Source organism: Lepidochelys kempii, chromosome 1, assembly GCF_965140265.1.
Source record: "Lepidochelys kempii isolate rLepKem1 chromosome 1, rLepKem1.hap2, whole genome shotgun sequence".
Lineage (NCBI taxonomy): Eukaryota > Metazoa > Chordata > Testudines > Cheloniidae > Lepidochelys > Lepidochelys kempii.
This window is the reverse complement of record NC_133256.1, coordinates 223,555,875-223,574,917: the sequence shown is the minus strand read 5'-3', so window position 1 is coordinate 223,574,917 and position 19,043 is coordinate 223,555,875. Positions and strand designations below refer to the sequence as shown.

At 44.7% G+C, this 19,043-nt stretch overlaps 2 protein-coding genes across 2 annotated transcripts in view; one reads left to right on the top strand and one right to left on the bottom strand.

Annotated features, from left to right (window-relative positions):
* The window catches only part of MANSC1 (MANSC domain containing 1), a 30,477-nt gene extending 28,831 nt beyond the window's left edge, over window positions 1-1,646 (bottom strand). Inside the window, exon 1 of the mRNA XM_073329598.1 lies at window positions 1,617-1,646. The gene's annotated coding sequence lies outside the window, so the exon portion shown is untranslated. The remainder of the gene's footprint in view (window positions 1-1,616) is intronic.
* A 2,179-nt stretch (window positions 1,647-3,825) lies between these two features.
* BORCS5 (BLOC-1 related complex subunit 5) overlaps window positions 3,826-19,043 on the top strand; it is a 131,847-nt gene continuing 116,629 nt past the window's right edge. Inside the window, exons 1-2 of the mRNA XM_073315644.1 lie at window positions 3,826-4,271; window positions 6,102-6,245. Of these exons, the coding sequence (XP_073171745.1) occupies window positions 4,214-4,271; window positions 6,102-6,245 (202 nt within the window). The 5' untranslated portion in view covers window positions 3,826-4,213. The remainder of the gene's footprint in view (window positions 4,272-6,101; window positions 6,246-19,043) is intronic.

The window sequence follows — 19,043 nt, the reverse complement described above, 5'->3', positions numbered from 1 at the left end:
ATATATTCAACACATATACTAGTATTTAGTAAATCAAAAGCCTGAAATTTAGAGTGATGATAACACATCTCAAAAATCACATTTTTAAAATTAAAAAAGAAAAGAGAGGAGTAGGATTTTGGAGAGGAGAAATACCATACTGTTATATTTAAAGGAAACTATCTGTTTAACGAGAGAGAGATATGTCTATCCATATATACACAAACATTAAGCAGAAAAAGATCCTTAATGTTACCTGTAATTAATGTACAGGTCTCATCTATAATAAAATCAATATTCTGCCCAAATAAGGTTATTATAACATGATCACCATAAATACAAAATAATTATACAGTTCACAGAAATAAAAAGTGCGAAACTGAATCAAGCTAATTTAAGAATTTGCCTGAGCTCTATTATGTTACATTACATTATCTCATATGTTAATTAGGCCCTGATTTTCCAAAGATTTACACACATGCTTAATTTTGCACACTATGAGTAGTCTCAATGAGATCACATGTGATTATTTTTAAGCACATGGGTAAGTGTTTGAAGGATCAGAACTCATGATTATCATCACTTTGCTAAGGATGGCACTGCGCCAACAATCGTTTGTTTGATTTCCCACTCAAAGAATTATATGGCTTTAAAATTACTTAAGAAAAAAACTGTATTCATAATTACAGATTCCACTGTAAAACCAGTTACATTATTATTAGATTGCAAAAACACTATGGGCTTGTCTACAGGGCAAGTTGCTGCGCAGCAAGCCAAGGTATCCCTCTTCTGTGGTTCAGCACCACTCTAGACGTCTGGCTCCCCAGCAGTTGCCTTTCTTGGGAGGAAAACTGCATCTCTCTCCCTTCTAACTAGGGTATTATAAGGCTGAACAGTTCCCTGCCTTCACTGTGTTATTCCCCAGCAAAGTGAGGCTGCCTAACCATTCCTGTTTTACTTATTCCGCAAAGACAGTAAACAGTGTAATTATCATAGTTAATCTACCACACTGCTCTTTCTAAGCAAAAACATTTATTCTTAAGGTAAAAGCATTAAAGAAACAACATATTAAAACTAATCAAAGAACCGACACAGAGGCTAATAAGCTTACCAGAGATCACCCCCTCACTCTGACAAGACCTCTTGCTGATCATCAGTCTTCAAACCCTATACAGGGTTTCCCTGTGGTCACCAGTTCACGACAGCTTCAGCTCAGAACAAACACCCAGCCTGGGCCAAATCTTTCCAACCCTTCCCTAAGGATTGGGGACCCCCGTGGATCAGATGTCCGGTTGGATGGTTTGCTTGACCACAAAGAAGGCCCTGAAACAGTTTAAACTCAGGCTATTTATCCAAAAATCCTTACTTTGTCTGTTGGTCTCCAGAGAATCCAGTCTGATCAGTATATGTGAGCCTCTCTCCAGGTGGGCGTACCTCTCTGGAGGCGTTATAAGCTTAATGAACTTGCCTAGCCTCTGTCCCCCGTCATTCTTTTTAGTTCCTGGAGTAGCACTGGTCCCCCTTGTTCCCTGGGAATTATACAAAATCCCTGGCCCTCGTCAATGATATCCCTGGACAATGATACATCAACTTAATTCAGTAAGGTTTGTCCAGGATATTGCAGGAAATTGCCATACCTGTCACACGGACAGTGCAATGAAAGTCCCAGAAACTGCACACCAGGACTTTCATTGTGCTGTAGCAGTGTCCGCTGGCACACTGCAGATTCATATCCTGGCTTGCCGTGCAGTAACTTGCTGTGTAGACAAATCCTACAGTTTATGACTGAGAAGTGATCCAGGCATGCTCATCTGGGGAATAATTAGGTGCTGCTGAGCTAAGATAAAACTCAGAACTTTACAAAGAGGCTGGGCTTCACACTCACGATAAGCATGGGCTTGGCTAGAAGCCAGCACAGGGAATGCTGGAGATGGAAGAGTTGGTCTGTTTATATTATTTTGTGTTTATAGATAGTCCTGTTTTGCAAGTTTTATGAAGGGAATGTGTCCAGGGACACTGAGGGGGTTTTGTTGCTGTTTTAATTGTGCTAGATACAAAAACAATAAACCTGAAACCTTCAAAGAGGATTTTTTCATTTTGCTTAACCTAAGCCTCCTATGAACTTTCTATCAGGCTGTTATTATCTCAGCCCTGTCACAATGATAAATATAGAGTGCTGCTTCCTGCATGTTGGACCTGATTAGTTATTTATCACAGAAAGATGTTACTTGTTTTTTAAGAGATGGGTACTAAATTTCACAGTGTCAACAAAAAGAATTAAAAATATAAAATCAGAAAAAGAAGGTGAGTTTCTATTTATTTGTTAGTTATTAAGATGTTCAGGATACACATTTAGGCTCTAATTCCATCATTGTCACCAGTGATTTTAAAATAAGAAAAATGTTTGCAGCTGATTTCCCCAAAAACGTTTGTATACATTGAAAAATTAATAAATACATCTCACTGACAAATTGCACATGGATTAATGCTACTCTTAAGAGTTTTTTTCTGAAAAATCACGTGGGCATATTCATTGCTCTCTCAGAAATGCATCCGATGAAGTGAGCTGTAGCTCACGAAAGCTTATGCTCAAATAAATTTGTTAGTCTCTAAGGTGCCACAAGTACTCCTTTTCTTTTTTCAGAAATGAGGGACAATTTAAAATGATGACTGAATGATATTTAAAATGTTTTATTGAAACACACTAATAACAAATTCATCATAAGGTCCTGATCACTTATGCATGTGTTTAATTTGACTACTATTGATGGGACTGGTTAGGAGTTTAAAATGTTTCATTGAAACACACTAATAACAAATTCATCATAAGGTCCTGATCACTTATGCATGTGTTTAATTTGATTACTATTGATGGGACTGGTTAGGAGTTAAGCGTGTGTTTCCGGGCTTGGGGCATAAGAGAGAGATTTAGGCTCTGATCCTGTAAATGCATACTCACATGTGTAAGTTTACTCATAGGAGTAACCCCATGGAGGCCTATGGAATCAACATCCAGATTAAATGAATCCAGAGTCTTCCTATTTTTAGGAAACATTTCAAAATCTTCCTCTTTGATAAAGTCTTTCCATATAGCAAGAATGGCAGTCACAAAACCAATACCCTTTACTACTCATCCTTCCTGAAACAGACCCCAAATGAACAAACAGACCACATAAACCAACAAATAACCCGCTCCCAAGGAAGGGTTTTTTTCCCCCCTCAAAGGAAGATGCTGTGAAGTCTAGCAGGGACTTTGCTCTTGCTAATCTATTTCACATAGATGGTGCTCAGATAGTAAGGTGATGGGTGGTGGCAGTATAAAACCCTTAGATATGAGCTTAGAAGATAATGTTTGCATTTCACGATCCAAGAGACACCGACAAGGTTTTCATCTCGGGGCCAAAAGACCAAACCCATCAAGACACTTGACCATAGTCTTTAACAGGCCGAGAACCAACTTACACTTGATCTTGGCTCCAGGAAGCCAAGAAGCATATGCATAAATGTCTGCAGGATCAGGGCAATACTCCAGTATACTCCAGCTCCCCCAGGTCTTTCCTTTCTCATTTTAGTTAGCAGGTTAAAAAGCTCCTTTATTTTCCTTTTCCAGTCCTCTCCCCTTTCTCCTTCCCTTTTCTCGCTCAGCGCCTTTGGCAGGCGAGATGCTCGTTATCACTATTTTCCTGCTCATAAGCTCTCCCCCTCCCCCCCCAACAAAAAACAGCCCGGGGTAAGGTTAATAACACCGCTGTATGTTGGGAGGCAGTGCAGCGGGCCCTTTAAAACCGAGCCACCGGGCTCTGCCTCCGCCCATCTCCTGCATGGGCCAGGCCTCCCCCTGACCCAGGAACAGGAACGTCCTCTCAGCGGGCCGGCTGGCGGCTGGGACCCGGAAGGCATCGCGCCGCAGACTCCGTACATTGAGTCACGCACAGGGGAGGTTGCGGGAGCCGCAGCTGCAGCAGGCGGGACGCTTTCTTTTGCGTGTTGGGGCTGAGCTGCTGTGCATGCGCTGCATCCCCTGCTCCCGAGTCAGCGGGAGCCCCGTGGCCCTAGCAGTTTGGGGCCCGCGGGTGGGGGTGCGGGGGGGCAGGTTGGCTTTCAGTGCAGTGGCAGGTGCTTGGTTTCCAGGGCAGGTTGCTGCCCTTGCTTCCCCCAAAGGAGAGGAGAGGGTGGGGTGTTTGCAGCGGCGAAGAGGTCCGAGGGGGAATCCTCCAGCACAGCCGCAGCCACCATGGGAGCTGAGCAAAGTGCAGAAGCTGAGAACCGGCCAAATGACCTGAGCAGTTCAGGTCGGTCTCTCTGTGTCCCCCCACCCCCATCTCTCTCACCCCTTTGCTCCAGTCATAACCCACCAGTCACAGGGGTATGCGGGAGGGGACAGCAGCAGCATAAACCCTTGTGTGCAGTCTGGATTTCTGGGGCGATTTGGGTGGTGCTGGTTTGAGGAGTGGCAGGGATTTTTGTGTACTCTTGTTAATACGTAGCTGGATGATTATATGTCTTACTGAGCCATATGTGTTTGCATGATGTTTTACAGGAGACTAAAATGGCACAGTCCCTGCTTATACATGTGTCAGGAATGCAACAAATTGACAGCAAGAGGGGTAGTGAGGGGGACAAGACACAACTTCTATAGCAAGGGAAAACAGCATTTGATGGTGGAGCCTTAGGGGTGTGTTGTGCCCCCGCTCCACACCGCAGAAAGCAGCTTGTATATGTTGCTATAGTTCTTCCTTTTATTCCTGTTGTAGGTGGGCGATTGTGAAGCGGCATCTGTGTATGGAGGGATCAGGATGATGAGGGGGTGGGTAATTTGTATACAAGAGGTGGGAGACTGTTTGGTCCCAAGGGGTGGCAAGGCAGAAGAATACTAAAATATCTCTTAAGAGTAAGAGATGGGAACAGAAACAGAGATGTTGTTCAGAGCCTTGAAGGTGAGGATCAGCATTACATTCATGCAAAAGATGAAACGAGTGAAGGGACAGTGAAGAGGAAATTTGTGACAAAGGGAGAAAAAGATCTGTCTAATTTCATCCCTGCATGTTAATGATCATATTGTGTATACTGGCAGATGTGTCTCAGGAGAGTGGGGGAATACGGCAGGCAACATGGCCACAGAGTGTCTTGTTAGCACACTTCAGCTCTCTCGGGCTATGCTGCATGCTAATCAGATGGCCATGGGAGGATGGAGGAGCTTTTAGCCCCAGCCAAGGTTTCTGGAGAAAGGTGTGGAAAGAGACTTCAGCAGAGTTTGTTTTATTTAATTTTCATCACAATGAGTAACAATATTAGTTTAAAACAAATAGCTGAAACACCATGTACAACCAATTAACTGCAGAAAGTGACTGTAGCAGGAAATATTTTGAGGATTTTAAAAAACCCTAAGTGTAATAGGATAGTGTCACCTTCAAAATCATGTGTTGTCAAAAATATCTTTACTTGTGTTACTAAAACCCTTTAGAGTATTAAAAATGAAAGAACTATAAATATGCTGTATTTGCCTGTGTGTGTGTGTTTTATATGTACTTTTTTACATTTTTCTAGATAGTGGCATGAACAAAAGTAAAACTGACTTTGTAAATGTTCACTAAGTCCCTAACTGTCTTGTGGGGGTGGTTTTTGTTTTTGTTTTTTTTGTTTTAAATGGAAACATTTCTGTTGTTCTTTGGCTTGTTTTTAATAACATTAAAATTTTAGGTCAAATTTAAATTTATAATGACACTCTCTAGAATTTTAAGAAGTGCAGCATGTCTGGGTCTAAGTGAAAGTTTGAAATGGCCAACAGCAGTTACTTTCTGAAAGCTCAATCTACTTTTAAGTAACAAATATTCTTTATTCTGCATTCCATTGACTTTTAAAAAACCCTGGAATAATGCTATCAAGCAGAACCTCTTATAACCAGTGAAAGTAGAAGAGCACTATGAAGTCCATTTAACTTACCTGGGAGGCATCTAGGTACTCCAGTGGTGTCTGCTATAGAAAACCTTTAATATAGACAGAGTGCACACACCACACATCCTTATTTTTTGACAAAGGATGAAGCAGATCAGTAGTGACAGAGTTAGCACTGTACGGCCTTATTCATTTAAATGTTTGATTTACTTATTTTTTCCCCACAGCATCTCCTTCTCCAGCCAAGCAACGAGCTAAAATGGATGATATTGTGGTGGTGGCTCCGGGAACACAGTCCTCGCGGAACGTAAGCAATGATCCTGATGTGATAAAATTGCAAGAGATTCCAACTTTCCAACCCCTTTTGACAGGTAAGAGAGAATTTTCCGTTCTCTTCCCCCTGCCCCCCTGGGCACTTTTTCCCCTTAGGAAACTCAGTGGGGGACACAACCCCATCTCTATCAGAGTCCAGGTTCCTGATGATCTAATCACTTCCCTTCTTTCCCCAATCTATGTTTTATGCCTTGCACCCATAAGCCCTAAACTGCTGTTGCTATCCTGAGGAGTGGTGAGCCGGGGCAATGGCATAATGGGAATGTTGGAAGTTCTGCCTCTCCCAGAGGCCAGGGGCACGCTTTTGTGATTACAAGAGATCTAGAGATCTGGTTTAGTTGTTAGGTTGCCCAGCCTGGTCCGAGTACGTTAAGACTGTTTTGGACTTTTTGTTATTGGAGGCTATTGGAAAATGGGTAGAGAGAAAGAAAGTACCCTTTGGCGCCTATGGAACATAATAGTGTCCCCTAGTATCAGTTCATTTCCTTTATTCCCACCACATCGTCTTCCTTCCCTTCACCCCATCCTTATTCTTTTGCTTGTTCTATTCCCCTTTCTGAGCTGACCCTTCCGTTGTCCCTGCTGCTCAGTTGCTTTTCTGGTACTTTGTATGAAAGTGATACTTCACATTTCTGAGTGTGTTGCTGATAGGAGCACCATGTCTGTCTGTTACCTTGGTGTTGCCTGCATGCTATATAGCAGGGGTGGCCAAACCGTGGCTTAGGATGAGCCATATGCAGCTCTTTTATAGTTAAAGTGCGACTTGCGGAGTCCCCTCTGCCCCCCCGCGACTCCTTCAATCTCTGCCTACCGGACTTACGTGGAGGGAGTGGGAGGCACAATTTAAAGATTTGCCCCCCCCCCCCAACAGCTTGAGTCATGCCCCCTCCCCCTTACTCTTAGTGGCCTCTCCCTCCAGCTCTCGGCTGTTTGCCATGCCTCTCCCACTGCTGCAGCAGCTCCCAGCTTGCCGGCTCCAGCAGCTGCCGTTCAGGGTGGGGGGCCATGTGGCACCATGTAACCAAGGGGGCCAGCAAATCCTGGCAAAAATGTGAGGGGTGGGGCTTGTCCCCACATGGTGCCTCTGGCTTCTGCTCAGTGGGGTGGGGGGGTCTTGGGGTTCCAGCCCCGTGGGGCGTGCCTGCCAGGGCTCGGGGCTTCAGCAGGAGTGGGGCTGAAGCTCTGAGCCCCGGCAGGTGCCACCAGCTGGGCTGAAGCCCCAGGCCCTGGTAGGTGCACCCTGGCTCTTGAACTTCTGAAGATTGTCGTATGCGGCTTGGAGGGTCAGTAAGTGGCCACCCCTGCTATAGAGATTGAGAGTGTTATAGACTAGGCTCTGAGTTTTGCGGTGCTGGAGTGCTTCTGTTCTGGGGAAGCTCCTTAGAGCTCTGTATGGTTATGCTTTGAGGTGAGGCAAGTGGATGAATGCAGCAGAAGTGGCCTTGGAAGGATCCTTTCCAGCAAAAGGGAGGTAAGGTGGGCAAGCAGGGGAAGCAAATGGGTGGAGGTGAGGGAAAGGGATAAGTGAGGACACTTCATTTGGATTGGTATTCCCAGGAGAGAAAAGAGACCCTGTGCTCAAAATAATCCATGTTTGTGACTTGCTTCAAAGCCTATCAGCACTGCTTCATAACTAGCTATAATGTTGCTGAATGGTGTGGGAGAATGTCATCAAAGGGCTGAAGTGTTACCAGTTTGGTGCACTCTACCTTTGCCAGTCCAAGAATCCAGAGACGAGGAAATGGAACCTGAATCCCACATAAGACCGTGCAGAGAACTGAACACTAGGTCACTGGTGACCAGCCCCTTCCTCCCCTTAAAAAATAAATAAATAAATTATACAGTTTGCTAGGAAGTCTTTAGCCATTTAATTGGCTCGACCATGTAGGTCATGCTGACATCTGGCTCTTGGGCAGAGCTGCAAACTAGACTATATTGCATGGAATAAATAATTATATCCTGTCTTTCCAGCCCAAGTGTTGTATTTGTAAAACAAAATGTGTGTGATTCTTGCACTGAAATCACTGAAAGCAGCATGACTTAGGATACGGCACTGGACTGGGACTTGGGAGACCTGGGTTCTATTCATGGTTCTGCGACTAGCCTGCAGGGTGACTTTGGAAAGTCACTTCCCATGGGTAAAATGGGGATAATGATCCTGACCTCCTCTGCAATGCGCTTTGAGAACTAATGATGAAAAGTGCTGTATAGGAGCTAAGTATTACTACAATTTGGCATGCACCTGGGAAAATCTTGCGCTGTGTGTGTGTGTAGTTTACATGGAGGGAAGAACAGATTTGAAACCTAGCTCAAATCAGTGAAGAAAAGGAAACTGGGAATTAATTGTTTTATTAAAATCCACTTTTATTAAATCTTAGACAAATTTAAGAAATGCTTAATGTAGTCAGCCAGTATCTCCTTTGCCATTTGCCTTTGGGTTTGCTGACCTTGGTGCATTGTAGAAGTTATAATTGTACTTGGATGACTAGTCCTTGAACAATTTGTCCTGTATAATTGACATCCATCAATAGGTTCTCTGTGCCAGCAAATCTTTACTTCTTCCTTTTTTTCCCCCCCCGCCCCCTTAAAAAAAACAAAACAAAACAACCCATGTATCTGTTGCAAGGAAAACCATCTGGCCTCTCTTGAATGTTGAACATGATGCTGTTTTCTGGAGAACGCTGTTAACCATTCAGTCTTCCAACATAAAAAATAAAATGAGGTGTGTTTCTATGAAATGTCCAGGGAGATTAATGTCCCCTCCTCCCCTCCCCCATCTTCTTTAATTGCTAGGAAAATTTGCATGGAAAACCAGGATTCCACTTGTCAGCCGTGCTTCTGCTGCTTAATCCTCACCTGAAATCCTAACGTTTTATCCTTGTGACTCCCATTAAGCTGTTGAGGAGAAGACTTGGATTTTGCACATTGCCAGTTATTATTTCAAGGGGGGAATGAGCAGCAAGCTCTAGTGGACTCTTAAGAGGCAGAGATCCTGTTTGCATGCAAATACCCCTAGTAATAAACATAGGGAATTAAAATACAGAAAATGTGATCTATTGCACAGTTAGCAGAGTGGTCTCTATGTAGCATGCTTGTCAGTTTTTGTCCTGAGGTGTCGATAGCTCTCTAAATTCTGTTGTGGAATCACTTTGCCATTCTCAAATATATTTTTGAGTTGTGACTTTTTTTAACACACCCAATTTACCCTCCACTCCCATTTTAAATCAGTTTCTGTTGCACCAGTTGATTAAATGTATGTATTAATACTTTAAACTGGCAGTACCAAACTTCTTGTCTTCAGTAGGCATCCTCTGTGAGGAGAGCTGGAAATGGCTTCCTCAGGTACAAGACAAACCCCCTCTGAGGCACTTATAGGAATTGCAGGAGAACATCACAAGGTGCTTGTTCCTGGGACCGAACATACACTTCAGTGCTGCCAGCCGAGGGGGGAGGAAGTGGGACATGAACTTGCATCTCTGAAATGGCAATGCAGCATGTTGAAACTAGACTGCCTTGCTGACCCAGTATGTGGTGCACTCTGTCTTCTGTTGGTGTGAATGTAGTGCTGGTGAAAGATGATTCTCTCTTTGTATTTTGCTAGCTCCGAAGACCCCTAGTCACAGATCAGGACCCTGCTGTACTAGGTGCTGTACAAACACAGAACAAAAAGACAATCCCTGTCCCCAAGAGCGAAGTTCTGTTCGACAGCCCAGGAAACTGAAGTCTCTAGAAGTTGCAAACACAGAATTTGTCCCTTAGCCATTGCCTGACCTGATCTTGCATGTGATTCTCACCTAAATGCTCACTGGTCTCCGTGCTTAGTATGTACTATCAATATGTAGCAAGTGGGATTTTAAATAGGACGAAATACAAGGCACCTCAAAGTGGCTGACATTTTCAGAGTTAACTAACAGACCCTTATGATTTCTCTTTTTCAGTTTTTCCATAAATGCCACTAAATAAAAGTATAAAGGTCATTCCCTAAATTTTATGCCACTTTCAAAGGCAGATTCTTCAAACCCTTAACTCACATGTCTGGTCCCAATCAAGTTAATGGAACTGATTAGTGTGAGTTTTTGGAATTAGTTATGGGATATGCACCCCAAATTAGTGTTTCACAAAAGAGGCTGAAAGTCATTGTCATTTAACAATGGCTTCTCAGTGGCTAGTGGGCAGGTATTCACATTAAAAATTACACTGACTCCCATCCTTGTTGGACGGGTCATCAAGTCAGCATGGGGACCACACTAGCCACTAGGCCCCAGAGATGGGTGATCCCTCTGGGTAAGGGGATTGAGGCAGGGTACTGTGTGGAAACTTGCACTGCCCATATTGTACCTGTGCTATGGATAAACAGAAGGCTTCATTTCCATTGTTTATTAACCCTGCATCTTTCACCAACACACAAAATTCACTTTGAAGTTATACATATTCATCCATCTTCATTAGCATATTAAGTCTTTTTAGTGTCAAGAGCTCTGCAGGCACTGCTGGGGGTTTTGATTCAATGATTGCAGCTGAAAAACCAACGTGGAAAAGGGAAGCATTGCTCCAGAAGTAGAGTGCTCACCCTATTGGTCAAGATTGTATTCTATATTTCACACACTAGCGTGTGTGTATATGATTTATTTCTTCAGTGTGTGTTTCAACAACTTAAGATATATACTAAATAAAAGGCTGTTGGGAAGTAACTAATGTTACCTAGAACCTATGATGTCATTTCAAAACTACTTAAAGGAAACTCCAAGAAATTTCCTTTGAGTGCTTGGCTGACAAAATACAAATAACCTTCAGCACCTTTACTCTCATAGGTATTCTAATTGGCTATGCGACTTTATTTTCATTGGGGAGTTAAGCCAATTCAAGATGACTGTTTTCCCCTCTGCATTCCCCACTACAAAGATCTCATTCCTGAATCAGGTAGAAGGAGAATGCTTGAGATGGCCTTTTTTAGGAGCTAAGCTGCTGCCCCTGTTTCACACTCATGCATTGTCGGCCTGGAGAGCTAGAGACCTAAACCCATATACCTCATGTGGCAGAGATATTAGTGCTCTTCACCCTTCTTGGTTCCTCCTACACTGAGCAAAAATAAAAGGGATGTGGGTTGTCTTTTTTTGTTTTGTTTTAAGTGTGTCACATGAAGCAGTTAATGAGTCAGTCAACTGGAGTAAGTATAGCAGCATGGGCCCATGATGAGGAGCGCCATTTCAGATTTTGGTTGGAGGGGGCAACTTTAAGTGTGATTCCAGGGGCTACTTAGGCAACTGAAAACTCTAGGTGTGTTTTTTTTTTTCTTTTCAGAAAACATAGACATTAGCTGACTGTGTATCTGTATAGCTGTGTGTGTAGGGTTAGGTCTGTCTTCATTGGTGTTCTTTTTATTTGCCTGCTGCTTTTTGAGCCTTTAGGGTGCACTGGGGTCACATTTTGACATTTTCTCCGAAGCCACAAGGGCTAGAGACTAACTTTTTTTTTCTTTAAGAATGACGGCTGAAATCATCACATAGCCACTTGACTCCGGGAGCTGGGGCTTTCAGAAAAACAATAATTATCATGAGAGTCATGACCAAATTATGAGTTAGCAATACTGCTTTAATTTCTATTTAAAGACTGGTTACTTTCCAGAAGGCTCTTAAGAAAAACACTATGGTGACTGAGTTGCGGTTCTTACGAGACTTTAAAACCAACCACCAAGAAAATTCCACATTTAAAGTTGAGAAAAAACTGAGACTTCTGAGGTATATCAGGGCCACTGCAGGCAGGAAAGGAAAATAAACAGGCACAGGAACTCTGGGCAGCTCTTCTTCTTGGAAAAAAAGTTGGAGGGTCAAAGCTTCCAGTCCTTAATCAGGTAAAACTTGTATTGTCATCAGCGCTTCCACTCCTGGATATTAACGTGCTCAATAACTATACACGTTATACTTAAATATCTTGAGCCGTCTTATCCAGGGCTTGGATAAGAGTTGGAACTTCTCTATACCACTGGTATCCCTTCCCTTGGTTTTGGCCCCTTCTTTTCAGAATGTAACCTTGGCTCACAGTGCTTGGCTGTACTTCTTCGAAATCCCCTGCATTCTGTCAGTGCTGTGTTTCATTTTAGAAAACAGTTCTCAACAGAATGTGTACATTTCCCTTTCTTCTATTCCAGTATTTGAGTTTACTGCATTGGAGTTTCACAGAACTACAAGCTGACAGAATTAGGAAAATAGTCCATACCAGGAGTGTTACTATATTGATTTTCCTATGGCAAAGCTGTACTGTTAAACCAATCCATAACACACAATGCTGAGTCCTTCCTAGCACAAGAAGAGAATTAACTAGTCTGAGCTTTATTTTCTCTTCCTAATTGCAGAGAAGATTCTTTACATCTAATATCTTCACTGAGGCCCAAAACACTGATACACATCAATGAAAATGTCACCCATTAAGAAAACTACTTAAACCCAAGTAGTGTGACACAGAACCACCTCTGGGTCTATTAACATGTCTTGTACCCATCTGCTTAGGGACCATAATGCATTGTAAGTGCTTAAATAATGGTCAAGATTTTCAAAGGTGATTGTTTTTTAGGTGCCTTAATACCCAAAATAAGGTACACATTTTAATGGTGAGGGTAATTAACCAGTGGAACAGCTCACCAAGAGTTGTTGTGGATTTCCCCATCATTGGATATTTTAAATCAAGAGTGGATATTTGTATCTGTTGCATGTTATGCAGGAGGTCAGACTAGATCAGGGGTTGGCAACTTTTCAGGGAAGAGGAGCCATTTTTTTGTTTTTGTCTTTGACCAAAATATTTTGAGAGCCGCATCACACGCAAAGCTATTTGTAGAGTTAAAATTTATAAACTAATAATAATTGAACGTGTTAAAGTTATTACTACTCACCAATACTTTTAATGTGACTTCTGCTGTGGGACATCTTTAGAAGGTTGCTCAATGTTTGGTGAATATGCTGTGATTTTCATTTTTCAAGCAGGACTCGAGACTAATATCTTGCAGTTGGCTCCTCAGTTTGTTTTTGATTAAATTCATGTCGGAAAACACTTGTTCACAGAAGTACGTTGAACCAAAGATTGAGAGAAGCCCAAGTGGTGTATTTCTTCAGCTGACTGTACGTATCTGGTAGACAGTTCCAAATGTCACATATAATCTGGTCTTGCTGTTTAAGGTCGTCCATTTCAAACCACTTGTGTTGTAGCCCTAGGGTGGATTTCTGCCTTTCCAGATTTTCAAGTTCAGTGACAAGCTCTTTCAATTTTGAATTCCATAAATCCTTGTCTTGCAAGTCCGTTAATTCAAGTTCAAATTGCACTCGATTCCCACAAATGCTGAAAAATTAAATGCAGAAGTTTGAGCTTCACGTGGTTTCAACAGAACTGACAAAGTGGCCTTTTCCCTTCTGAACTTGTGAAATTGGTCAGCAAATGCAGCCAGCATTTTGATGATGTTTCTGCAAAGAACCTAACATCAGTGTCACAGTTGGTTGTTTGTATTGCTTCAGTGTTGGGAAATGCACTAACATGCCCGTCTCAGTATCCCTTACAAACAAAGACTGCTTTCGTTCAAATGAAAGAACTTCTTCCAAAAGCGAAATTGCAATATTTCCTTTTCCCTATAGCTTCCGATTCAACATGTTTAAATGAGAAGTTAAATCCACCATGAAATTGAATTTCTGCAGCCAGTAAGGATCTGTTAGCGCCACCTCTTTAAGGCCCTTTTCTCAGAGGAACACCCTACTTTCCTCAAGACGTGACGCAAACCTCACCAGGAATGCACCTCTAGAAAGCCATCTTACCTTGTGATGCATGAGAAGATCAGAATATTGGCTGTTAACTTCTCGAAGAAGCTCGCAGAACTGCTGATGATTGAGAGCCAGGGCCGTCCTTAAGATTTATGGGGCCTTATGCAGTATTATTAAACTGGTGCCCCTATGTCTGACTTGCTCATAGCAACACAAACATGAGCTTGCAGTACTGGAAAACTTGCAGTCTGCACTTTCTTTAAAACAGTTTAATTGTACCGTCTTCACCCCAACCCCTGCACTTCCTCCCACCTGTGCCCCCAAACCCAGCCCTGTGCTGCCAGTGTGCCCTGCTACACTGCACCCTCATGCCCAGTGGCCCCTCATCCAGAAATCTCCACCGCAGATCCCTATGCCCAGCAATCTCCCACCTATAGACCACTGCCTAGCACCCCTCTCACAGCCCCCTCCCCCATTCAGCACCAAAAAATTAAATTCTGTGCACAATATTTTAAAATTCTGCAAATTTTGTCAATAAATAAATGTGGAGGCTCCAGCATGGCAGTAGCAAGCATAGGCCAATGGCTGCATGCAGGTGGGAGATCGCTCCTCCCCTCCTCGGATAGGGACCTGGCAGTGAGATACCGCTGTGTGCCTGTCAAAAGGCCAAAGCGAAGCCTTTTACGTGATGGCTGGGGTGTCAGCCCTGACCCAAAATCCATTTGAATGACAAAAAAGAAATAGCTGATACCAATGGCTGAGTCCAGCCCTCATACAGGCCCTTGCCTGTCACTGCTCTGAGCCATCAACTCCCAAATTGCCTTTTATTCTCCCTAAAACAGAGCATTTCCCTCTAATCCTGAAAAGTACAGAGGTGCTTCTGATGTGCAGTTTAATAAGAAAAGGAATTATAGTCAGGCACCAGTCTTTTTTTTTTTTCTGCCCTGATTTACACGCCTGGTTGCCACACACGCCTCAGTGGGATTGTACTGGGTATAACTCAGCATGCAGTTTCAACAGTGGGGCTGGAGCCGTAACAGTATGGGGAGATGTCAGCAAATGAGTAAAGTGCCTGAAACCACTATGGCTTATTGCAGTGTTTCTCAAACTTGGGATGCCACTGTTCAGGGAAAGCGCCTGGCGGGCCAGGCTGGTTTGTTTACCTGCTGCATCTGCAGGTTCAGCCGATTGCGGCTCCCACTGGCCATGGTTTGCTGCCGCAGGCCAATGGGGGCTGCGGGAGCGGCGTGGGCCGAGGGACGTACCGGCCGCCGCTTCCTGCAGCCCCCATTGGCCTGCAGCGGTGAACCGCAGCCAGTGGGAGCCGTGATCGGCTGAACCTGCGGACGTGGCAGGTAAACAAACCGGCCCAGCCCTCCAGGGGCTTTCCCTGAACAAGCGGCGTCCCAAGTTTGGGAAACACTGGCTTATTGCTAAAAGCAGCCAAGTCAGCAGGCTTAGCTTAACCAAGGCAGGAGGGAATACATCTTGCAGTCCCCACCAGCAGACGGAAGATTTGGCCACCGGAAGCCTGCCGCTGTGTCACTCGAGAGCCACACTCAGCTTTGGTAATTATCAAGGGTTGGGGTGTTTTACTAACCTTTTGCAGACATGTGTAAGTGCTTGAGACTAAGTAAAGCTTAGCTTGAAGTGAAAGCACTCTTGTGTTGTCCTGTTTGTTTACCAGCCACGTTTCCCCTGATTTATTTCCTGACACCACCTCACACAGAGTAAAAGTTACCAAGAGCTGTGGGTTGAAAGAACCCTGAGTAACATAATCAGCCAAGTCTCATTTGAACAGTGGCTCTTGTTTTGGATTATTTAGGCCGTTTTTAAAGGTCTTTCCCACGGGTGAGGAAGAAGGAGCTGCATTCTTGAAGGGACCTTTAAAATCCCACTCAACTCTGCACTGTTTAGAACTCTCCCTCGTTCAAAATGCTACCAGCTTGAGAGACAGCCCTGGAGATACTTGGATCCACAAGAAAAAAATCATGTCCCTTTTCCCTAAATAAAAGTTTTCAGCTACTTCAGCCTTGTCAAGTGCGAGTCCATCTTCTTCCCCAGCTAAGAGGTCACTTCCTGCCTTGTGTTCTGCAGCCCTGATTGCTTCTTTTCTGCTCCAGGTACACCCCTCTCCTCCTTTTGTTTTAGGGTATGTCTACACTGGAAACTTCAAAGTGCTGCTGTGGGAACGCTCCCGCTGCAGCGCTTTGAAGTGCGAGTGTGGTGGCTCGCGAGCACTGAGAGAGAGCTCTCCCAGTGCTCCTGGTAATCCACCTCCATGAGGGGATTAGCTCTCAGCGCTCAAAGCCTGTCTACACTGGCGCTTTAAAGCGCTCTGACTTGCTGCGCGCAGGCGGGTGATTTTTCACACCCCTGAGCCAGCAAGTTAGAGCGCTATAAAATGTAAGTGCAGACATACCCTTAGTGTCCATTTCCCCCCGTTGATACTGGAATATTGTGAATGGGCAGGAAAAGCAAACACCAGTTTCTTTTGTTTTCCTTTACCTTTTCCCTCCTCTCCACCCTGGTTGTGTGTGTCTCTTCCCTCCTCCTAGCCTGCTGCTGCTGATCCCTGCTGGGGAAGGGAGGAGAGAAAAAGGTGACGGTCTAAAGGGGATCCTCCGCGTCAGAGAAGAGGGAGGCGAAATGAAAAGGAGACTAGGAGAGATTTCAGGGAGTTGCCAGTGGGGCAGCGCATGTGGGCAGAAGAAGGGAGAGGTGCAGATACAGTGTGGGGTTGCTTGGAACAGTTGCTCTCCCACGGGGTTACCAGCCTGCTCCCTAGGAGGCCCTGCTGCTTGCCAAACGAAGAACCTCCCCCACATTTTCCCTTCCCAGCCCAGCTCCCTGGAGCAATCCCCAGCCTGGCTCCTCCTCTTCCTTCCCCCTGCTCCCCAATGTCCCATGCCCGGCTCTACCCCCCGAGCTCGGCTCCCCCATCTCTTTCCAGCCTCCAGGTATTCCCCCCCACCCCGGCTCTGTTCCCAGGCTTGCCTGGCCCGTCCCTGTTCACTCACATGCAAACTTTCACTCCTGGCCCCATGAGGCCCCGCTCCAGCTGGAGCCCTCAGCTGGCTGGCTGAGAAGGGAGTTGCCGGAGGGGAGGGGCCTGTGGACCAGAACTGGAGAGGGGATGGAGAGGAGTCTGTGCCACAGCCAGCGAGGGTGGTGCCCCAATTTTTTGGGTGACCTACGCAGCTGCGTATGCCTAAGGACGGCCCTGTTGAGTGCGCTTGCCATTATTTTGTTAACAATCTGCACAACCATTTCCATACTTTTGAGATTTCCTCTGGAAAGTTTTGTGCACACAGCACCCTCTGGTGGATTATGTCATGAAATGAAATTACGTCATGCTCCATACTTTTTTTAAGTAAAGAAACGAAACCTTTGTGTGCCCCCTTCATGCTCGGTGCTCCATCTGTAGCAATAGAAATTATTCTGCTGATGTCAATATCTTTTTGTATCAATTATTCAGCGACAACAGATGCAATATCTTTGCCTTGAGTTTGTCCTTTGAGTGACAATAATGCGATCAGCTGTTCTTGAGGACCTTGATCATTAACGTATCTGCCGAGTAAGGCAACCTAAGCGATGTCATCCACATTACATGTCTCATCGCAGGCAATAGAAAAACCTGGTGCTGATCTAATATCTCTAATCTGCTGGCTGGTTACGTCTGTGGCCATCTTAATAGTTCTGTCCTTTACAGTCTTCGCAGATAATGGCATTTCTCTAATTTTCTAACTATTACATCTTTGTTTTTAAAATTGCTGAAGAGGTGCTCAGATCATAGAATCATAGAATATCAGAGTTGGAAGGGACCTCAGGAGGTCATCTAGTTCAACCCCCTGCTCAAAGCAGGACTAGTCCCCAATTTTTGCCCCAGTCCCCTAAATGGCCCCCTCAAGGATTGAACTCACAACCACAGCTCAAACCACTGAGCTATCCCTCACCCCCATGTTTTAATGAAACATTCTTTCACATATTCTCCATCTGTGAATGGCTTCCCCCATTTGACGTTTTCTTGAGCTGCCATGAAACTCGCAGTAGCAGTTCCACTTGGTGCCTTCATCCATTTAGCAAACATACATCTTGTTTGCTCTGCTTTGCGTCGGAGCTCGTGTACTGCTTTTTTCCTCGCATCACCAGCTGGACAGGTTTCAGCAAAACATCCAATGTTTCTTTTCAAAATGTCTTTCTAGGTTTGATTGCTTATTGTTGGATAGTTTCTCATTGCAAATGAGGCACAATGGGACTCCAGCTGAACTTGCTATAAAAGCGTAAGACTCAGTCCAATCATTTTGAAATTCTCGATGTTCATCTTCTAGCTTTCTCTTTTTGGTTGTCATTTTTTTGATTGAAGGTATTTATCTGATCTATTTTATTTCTGACTTTAGACTTTTTCAAACTGTTGGATGTTGGAACATACTAATAAAGACAGCACATCTGCTTCCTTTTCACAAGAAATTCCAAGAGTTTTATTGGTAGGCAACAGTTGCCTTGGTAATGAGCTGTTTGAATTTGAATATAAACAGGAGGGGACTCTGGGCTGGGGCAGAGGATTGGGGTGCAGGAGGGGGTACAAGGTTTGGGAGGGAGTTTGGGTGCAGGAGAGGGTTCTGACCTGGGGCAGGGGGTTGGTGTGTAGGAGGGGCTGTAAGGTGCAGGCTCTGGCCACGAGGCGCTTACCATAGGCGGCTCCCAGCTGGCAGCGCAGCAGGGCCAATGGGAGCTGCAGCGGGCGGTGCTTGTGGGCATGGGGGGTGCATGGAGACCTGCTGCTCCCCTCCCACCAAGGGGCATGCAGAGACATGCCAACAGCCAGCTGCTTCTGGGAGTGGCGTGGGGACAGGGCAGGCAGGCAGCCTGCCTAAGCCCTGCTGTGCCGCCAGCCGGGAGCCGCCTGTGGTAAGCACCTGCCGGCCAGAGCCTGCACCTCACACTCCCTCAAAAATTGGCTGTCGGCAAGGGGGCAACGAAAGAGCCGCATTTGGCTCTGGAGCCACAGGTTGCTGACCCCTGGACTAGATCAAAACGGTTCCCTCTGGCCTTACGTGCGAATTCTTGGATACTCAACTTGAAAAACCATGA